At 63.4% G+C, this 7048-nt stretch overlaps 2 protein-coding genes across 2 annotated transcripts; one reads left to right on the top strand and one right to left on the bottom strand.

The window, feature by feature from the left end:
- The first annotated feature begins 28 nt into the window (after positions 1-28).
- Positions 29-3561, top strand: LOC114071908 (zinc finger protein 282-like). The gene is made up of 4 exons (XM_027909789.1): positions 29-451; positions 818-1031; positions 1316-1429; positions 2107-3561. The coding sequence occupies exons 1-4, from the start codon at positions 29-31 to the stop codon at positions 3126-3128; spliced, it is 1773 nt and encodes a 590-aa protein (XP_027765590.1). The 3' UTR covers positions 3129-3561.
- A 423-nt stretch (positions 3562-3984) lies between these two features.
- Positions 3985-6744, bottom strand: LOC114071909 (zinc finger protein 30 homolog). The gene is made up of 3 exons (XM_027909791.1): positions 5959-6744; positions 4366-5928; positions 3985-4332 (listed from the first exon to the last, which is right to left on the bottom strand). Exons 1-2 carry the CDS (start codon positions 6700-6702, stop codon positions 5686-5688), a joined length of 987 nt encoding a protein of 328 aa, XP_027765592.1. The 5' UTR covers positions 6703-6744; the 3' UTR covers positions 3985-4332; positions 4366-5685.
- Between the last annotated feature and the right edge of the window lie 304 nt (positions 6745-7048).

Genomic DNA, 7048 nt, shown 5'->3' on the forward strand with positions numbered 1-7048 from the left:
TGCGGGCGGGCGGCGCTGAGGGGCGGCCATGGCCTGGCGGGGCCCGGCGCGGCCACCGGCGGGACCCCCGCGGGCACCGGGACCCCCCCGCCCGCTGCCCCCGCAGCACCGCTCCGAGCGGGCTCCCGAGGCCTGGCCGGGCGCCGGTGTTGGCGGCGGGGCGGCCCCGGCCATGGCGGCTCCGTGGGCGGCGGCGGAGCGGCGGCTGGAGCGGCTGGAGCGGCGCGTGGCGGGGCTGGAGCGGGCGGTGCGGGCCGGCGGGGCCCGCCTGGCAGCGCTGCTGGGCGACAACGCCCGCCGCCTCCGCCGCCTGCAGAGACAGCTCCGCCGCTGCCGCTGCGGGGCCGGCCGGGCAACCCCCGCCGCCCGGAACGGCAGCGGGAACGGCCCGGAGCGCACACGGGGAACCGCCACGGCAATGGGCCCCGGCGAACCGGGAACGGCCCGCGCGGTGAGAGGGACGGGGGTGGGTTCCGGGGAATGGGCACCTGCCCCAGGGAACGGGGACGGGGGTGGGACCCGGGGAACAGGGACAGACTGACAGGGACTTGGGGAACGGGGATGGAGATGAACCAGAGGGAATGGGAACAGAGTTCATGGTGACAGGGATGGGTCCCGGGAATGGGGATGGGAATGAGCCCGCGGTGACTGGTCTGAGGGGAAACACCGGAGCCTCACTGGGATGTCTGGAAATGTCCCTCATGACACAGCTCCATCTGTAGGAGCTCTGGACCCTGCAGGGCTCTCCTGGTGCACCGGTGGGGTTTGGAAGGGGAAGAGGTTGGGATCTCTGTGGTGGAGCCTCCTGTGTTTCCAGGTGCCAGTGGCGGGCGAGGGCGAGGCGGCCGTTCTGCCGGAGCAGGAATGGGTGAACACGGACAGCCGGGAGCTCCACGGACTCGCTGTGAAGGGGAATTATGAGGCCACGGTCCCTCTCGGGGAGGATCAGTCAGATCATGTCAGAGGCATCATCATCCCTGGGCTGATCCAGCTCCCGAGCCCTCCCCACACGGAATGTGGGGGGATTCCAGGTAAATTGTCCTGAAACCGGTGTTCCTGCACCATTTTTTTTCTGGGATATGGGCCATACGTGGACCACCAGGCAGGGATTTGCTGCAGAGAGTCCTAAGTTTTAGCACTGATTAATTCTGGGCTAAAATTTTAGAGGCTGAGTGTTGGACAGACACTTCCTGGGAAATCCCGTGCCTGGTTTGACTGACTCTGTCCTGTGTGATCGGATCATCCTGGGAGCCCAGGACACCCCTTTGGCTGAGCTTCACCATCAGCGTTCATCCCATCACTCCCTCCTTCCCAGGGCCTGGAGATGCCGATTCCAAATCCACGCTGCTGCCACCAGATGAGGACAGGGAGGATCCCGGCATCCCTGAGCTGCCAGAGAAGGGAGCGGTGATGGGACAGCTTGGTGATGGTGAGTGACAGTGCTGGGGGCTGAGGATGGGCACTAAGAACCCACTTGGACTGGATGGGGTCTATCAGGATGGAAAATGGGAAGCAAGGCTCAGAGAGAGTGGCTCTGGGACTGATGCCTGCGAGTGGATTCCCCTCCTGCTCCAGGGAGGGTTTGCTTTGATCTTTTTCCCTGGATTTGCCCACTTAAACTCCACCATTCCTGACAGTTCATTCCAGGATGGAGAACTCTGCAGCTCAGCTTTGCCTTCATTTTCCCTCTGGTTTGGATTCTTTGTGAGGATTGTATTGTCAGTCCATTGTGTCCATCGTGTCCAGCATGTCCAGGTGGAGTGGACATGTGGAGTGGTGGAGTCCCCATTCCTGGAGGGATTTAAAGCCATGTGGATGTGACACCTGGGGACACGAGTTAGTCATGGCAGTGCTTGGTTAATGATTTGATTTGGTGATCTCAGAGGGCTTTATAACCTCAGTGATTCCATGATTCCACATCTCTGAGGTCCAACAAGCTGCCCTGAGTCCCCCCTCTCTTCCCAGTGAAACCTTCCTGCTCCCTTTTGTTCTTTGCCGGTTCCTCTCACCGACAAGTGGTGGGGAAGCTCCTCTCCTGCTCCAGCTCTGGAGCTGTGGGCATGGGAGAACTTCCCTTCCCGGGCACGAACTGCTGTGTCTCCGCAGGTGAGGTGATCGTGATCAAGAAGGAAGAGCAGCAGCCGCCGGAGGACGGGGCCAAGCTCCTGGCTCTGCCCACGGCCCCTGCAGAGAGGCTGGATGAGGAGGTTCCCCTGAGCCAGGAGCAGCCGGTTCCCTGGGAGAGCCACGGCGTGGCTGGGCCGAAGGTGGCCGGGGCGGGACTGGGGGAGTTCTCCCTGGGGGAATTCAAGCCAGTGGTGGTGCCGGTGGAGGCTCATCCCGCCCCGGGGCTGCCCTTCCCCATGGAGCACGCGCTGGGCGCGGGGACGGAGCAGCCGTTCGCCCTTCCCCAGGGAATGCCGCTGGCAGAAGACCCCGGCGCCGAGGGGGCCTCGCCGCAGCCCGGCTGGGAGCAGCACGATCCCTGCGCCGCCGGGGACGATCCCAGGGCGCTCCCGCCGGGCTGGAAGAGCGTGCGGCTGACGCGCAACCTCCTGGCGCGGCAGCAGAGGAAGACCAACGGCTCCTTCATCTGCTCGTCCTGCGGGAAGAGCCTGGCGCACCACGCGGCGCTGCTGCGGCACCAGCGCCTGCACACGGGCGAGAGGCCCTTCCAGTGCCCGGACTGCGGCAAGAGCTTCAACGAGAAGTCCAACCTCAACAAGCACTACCGGATCCACACCGGGGAGCGGCCCTACCGCTGCCCCTCCTGCGGGCAGGGCTTCGTGCAGAAGCACCACCTGCAGAAGCACCAGCGCATCCACGGGCCGCCGCGGGGCTCCTGGCCGGGCCGGCCGGCGCGGGCCAGCGCCGCCGGGGAGCGGCTCTACCGCTGCATCGAGTGCGCCGAGAGCTTCCCCCAGAAAGCGTCGCTGGAGGAGCACCAGCGCCGGCACACCCAGCAACGGCCCTTCCAGTGCCACGGCTGCACCAAGAGCTTCCGGCACCGGCAGTCGCTGAACCACCACCAGAAGGTGCACGCCGTGGCCGGCTCCCCAGCTGGCAGCTTGCCGGGACACAGGCGGGACCTGGAGCCCTGCGAGGCTCTGGGCCAGGACAGTCGGTAGCTGGAGGGCTGGAGGAGGGAAGGCAGCTGGTGTCACATCGCCGTGGGACTTGTGGCACCACCAGGGGCTCCAGGAGGAGGAGGAGGAGGAGGAGGAAGGATGTGCTGCGTGGGCAGGGAAAGGCCCCCAGGGACTGGTCAGGAGGCAGCAGAGGAGGGTCAGTGGCTGGAGCTGAGCCAGGTGGTGCCACTGCCCCGTGGATTCAGCGTCGGATCCCAGGGAATGGTGGAATTCAGGGTTGTTTGAACACTGCCAGCCTGGAGGGAGGTGGCCTGGGAGTGGACACTGGCCTGGGCGTGGTTGATGGTCTGGGAGTGGTCAGTGTCCCTGGGATGGTTGGTGGTCCAGGGGTATTCAGTGGTCTGGATACACTGGGGAGGCTGGGCCACAGTTGGGATCAGTGGATGAACCAGGAAGAGAGTTGGATAAAAGACTCGTGGTCTCCTGTTGTGCTCCAGGGGATGGGCTTGGGACGTTGGAGAGGGATGGGGCTGGAAAGGGATGGGGGTCACCACCCTCCTGGGAATTTGGAGTGGTCCCACAAGAATCCCCCACAGAATCTTCTGTAGAGTCTGGGCACCACGGGACTCCCTGACAACGCTGAGCAACACATCCCCCTGCCTGTGGCAGCCAGGGCCGCTCCATCCCCTGCCCTTCCCTGCTCCCCTCGGCCGCTCATCCTTCTGCCTGCAGAGGATCCTTCCAGACCGCTCTCCCAGGGGCTCCATAGGGATGGAGCTGCCAGCAGTGATTCCAAAAACCCCCCACCCTGGTCAGAGCTGTCCTGGCTGATCCCAGTTTCTCCAGCCCTGGCTGTTCCCACAGGCACTGGCACAGCCCCCAGAACAGCCAGACATAGAGGCAAATACTTTATTAATTCCACATCCTGAGAAAGGGATTGGGAATGTCATAGGAAACGCTGGTCCTGGTTGAAACAGCTTTAGAAGTGCCCCCAGTTGGGGCTGCTGGCCTGAGGAGGGGCTGGCACCTCCACTGGCTGGGGGGATCACCCGCTGGCACCACCAGCTCAGTCATGGGATTCCCTGGGATATCACCCCCGCAGGGATAACCAGCCATGGGCTCACTGCCAGATCCATGGTAATCCATATGGTAATCCATATGCAATCCATAAGGCATCAACCGCCCCTACATCCCATTGGGAACACAGAGTGACCCATCTGCTGTTGTCACCCCTCCTGAATCCCTCCCACATGTCTGGGAATGCTCCACTCAGCACTCCCGGGGGCAGGAATTGTGAGACACTGGTCTGGAGGAGCTGTGGGACATGGTGTGTGTCCCCATGGAGCAGCTCAGACACTGCTGTCCCTCCCAGGGGCAGGGAGGCAGCTGAGGGGCACAGCTGGATGTGGCACAGCTCCCAAAGCTTCCCACAGCAGCACCATCACACCTTGGGAATGGCCAGGAACGAAAGATGGGAAAAGCCAGCCAGGTCCCCGCCTCACTGCGTGGAGAGGGACAGAAACTTTGGGACGTCAGGTAACTACATTAAACAACTCAAGGAAAAAAAAAAAAAAACCACCTGGAAAACTAAATTCAAGAGTCCCAACAGCTTCTCTGTTGGTCTGTGTGGCGATGGCACTGGGAGGGACGTTCCCCGTGCACCAGCAGTGTGTGGGGTGAGTGTGGGGCTCAGGCCACGGACACGTTCCGGTGGCTCCGGGGATGCCGGAGCGGTGCCAGGCCTGGCTTTCACTGGCTGCCTCCGGGCAGGTCTCACTCCCCTCCGGCTGAGGTAGCTGCAGAACTGGTTTCCCTTGGGATTTGTTACGGTGGGATTTGGGGCACAAGGAGATGAGCTGTGGCTGGGAGAGTGGGAGTGGGAGCCGGTGGCTGCCATGGCAGATCCACGAGGATCAGGTACTGCTGGCAGCACAGGGCTGGCTGACCCATCAAGTATTCCCAAAATGACTGCATCCATGCAGGATGGTCCCAAGAGTCCCTGATGAACTGGCCAGGACCCCTGGAATATGCAAGATCAGAACAGTGGGGTTTGATTTGTTCTACGGATCTTCCAGTGCAAAGCTCCGGCGTTCCCAACCTCCTGGAGGGGTTGGTGGATTTCCTTCCTGGGATGGGAAGTGACAAGTGTGGCCAGGACGTGGTGGGGTCTCCCTTCATCCAGCATCTCGGTCAGGAAGCTTGGTCGGTGGAGCGAAGGGCTCCTTGGGAATGCTGCCACTCCATTCCCTTCTCCCTGTCCCCAGTTGTGTTCCCAAGGCAAGGGGTCAGTTCCAGTGTCAAGTAATGAGAGAGCTCAGCTGCTGTTTGACCTGGTCATCTCCCAGGCAAGTCAGCTTGGCAAAATTCCAAGCATCAGCCAGTGGGCACGAGAGTCAGTGGAACGGTGAAGCATTTTGGGTCACTGGAGGCTCCTGCAGTTTGCTCTCCGTGGTGGTCTCCGTGCTTCCCATTCCTTCTACAGCTCGGGGAAGCTCCTAAAACGCAGCAGATTCCCAACCCTGGTGCCCCACCACGTGCAAACCCAACGCTCACAGCTTTTCTCCGGGGCCACGCCCGGTTGGGATCTGCCCCGCGGTCATTTCTGCATCATCGCCGACAGCGCCGCCCTGGTTCCCAGCCGGACCACGGGCCGCACGGCTCTCCCGACGCAGTTGGGAAGGGGGCAGCCCTTGTCCGGGAGCTCCAGCTGCGTCGCTCCCAGCAGGAGCACGTTGGGTGGACCCGCTTTTGTCGGCTTGGGGCTCGTGTTGCCCTTGGAAACGTTCCTCTGGGCCCCGGGAACCACGGGATCCTGGGGTGCCGGGATGGCAGTGGCGGGCTGGGCGTTCCCCGCCGCCCGCACCGCGGCCAGGGCCCGCTCGTGGATCTTCTCGTGGCGCAGGAGGTGGGTGCGGCGGGTGAAGCACTTGTTGCAGGAGCTGCAGCAGTGGGGCCGCTCCCGCAGGTGGGTGCGGAGGTGCCGCTGCAGCGACACGGAGCAGGACAGCACCCTCTTGCAGTACATGCACTTCATCTTGGGATTCGGCGGCCGCGCGGTCCCGGCGCCGGGCAGGCCCCCTCCGTCCGGCTCCTCCTTGGGCTGGCCCAGCCAGGCCCCCCCGGCGTGGATGCCGTTGCCCAGCCCGGGGGTGCCGCCGCAGAGGTCCCTCCGCGGGCGGACGCGCAGCTCCGGGTGGACGTTCCCCCAGACCTTGGCCCCGAAGGCCCTGTCCTTGATGTGGATGCTCCGGTGCAGGTCCAGGTGCCGCTTGTTGGTGAAGCCGATCTCGCACACGGGGCACTCGTAGGGCCCCTCCTTGGCGTGGCTGCGCTGGTGGATGATGAGGTTGATCTTGAGGCGGAAGCGCTTCCCGCACTCCGTGCAGGGATGGCACCATTCCCGCACGTACCCGCGCCGGCAGTTCCCCATCAGGAGGCCGTTGGTCTCACACCGGTTCGGCTTCTTCTTGCCCTTGGCTTTGATCAACTCGTTTTTGGGGCACTTCTGTATCTCCAAGCCGAGACAGGAATCCTCTGTGGAATCCTCTGGCAGCACCTCGGACTCTTCTTCCTTCACCTCCGTGTTCTCAGGGAAAGCCCCTTCACACGGCATTTCATCTTCTGGTAACGAGGCTTCCTCTGGAACAGAGGGACACCGGGTTTGTGTCACCAGGTGTGACACAGACCAGGGCAGTGCCTGTCCCTGTGCTGGCACTGCTGAGGCACCTCCAGTGCTGGGGGAAGTTCTGGGGTCTCCAGGTCCAGGACACGGAGGGGCTGGAGCATGTGCAGGGAAGGGAAGGGAGCTGGGAAGGGGCTGGAGCAGCAGGAGCAGCTGAGGGAGCTGGGGGGGCTCAGCCTGGAGAAAAGGAGGCTCAGGGGGGACCTTCTGGCTCTGCAATCCCTGACAGGAGGGGGGAGCCGGGGGGGGTCGGGCTCTGCTCCCAGGGAACAGGGAC

The sequence above is a fragment of the Empidonax traillii genome, unplaced genomic scaffold (genome assembly GCF_003031625.1).
Source record: "Empidonax traillii isolate 1590-97213 ecotype Southwest subspecies unplaced genomic scaffold, ASM303162v1 scaffold2416:size24883, whole genome shotgun sequence".
Classification (NCBI taxonomy): domain Eukaryota; kingdom Metazoa; phylum Chordata; class Aves; order Passeriformes; family Tyrannidae; genus Empidonax; species Empidonax traillii.

Excerpts from the sequence above, each read along its gene's own strand:
- LOC114071908 (XM_027909789.1), top strand. The coding sequence starts at position 29 with ATGGCCTGGCGGGGCCCGGCGCGGCCACCGGCGGGACCCCCGCGGGCA. Across the intron at positions 452-817 it reads AACCGGGAACGGCCCGCGCG|GTGCCAGTGGCGGGCGAGGG; the intron begins GTGAGAGGGACG and ends CTGTGTTTCCAG. Across the intron at positions 1,430-2,106 it reads GATGGGACAGCTTGGTGATG|GTGAGGTGATCGTGATCAAG; the intron begins GTGAGTGACAGT and ends GTGTCTCCGCAG.
- LOC114071909 (XM_027909791.1), bottom strand. The coding sequence starts at position 6,702 with ATGCCGTGTGAAGGGGCTTTCCCTGAGAACACGGAGGTGAAGGAAGAA. Across the intron at positions 5,929-5,958 it reads AGATCCACGAGCGGGCCCTG|CCCGCCACTGCCATCCCGGC; the intron begins GCCGCGGTGCGG and ends GGGAACGCCCAG.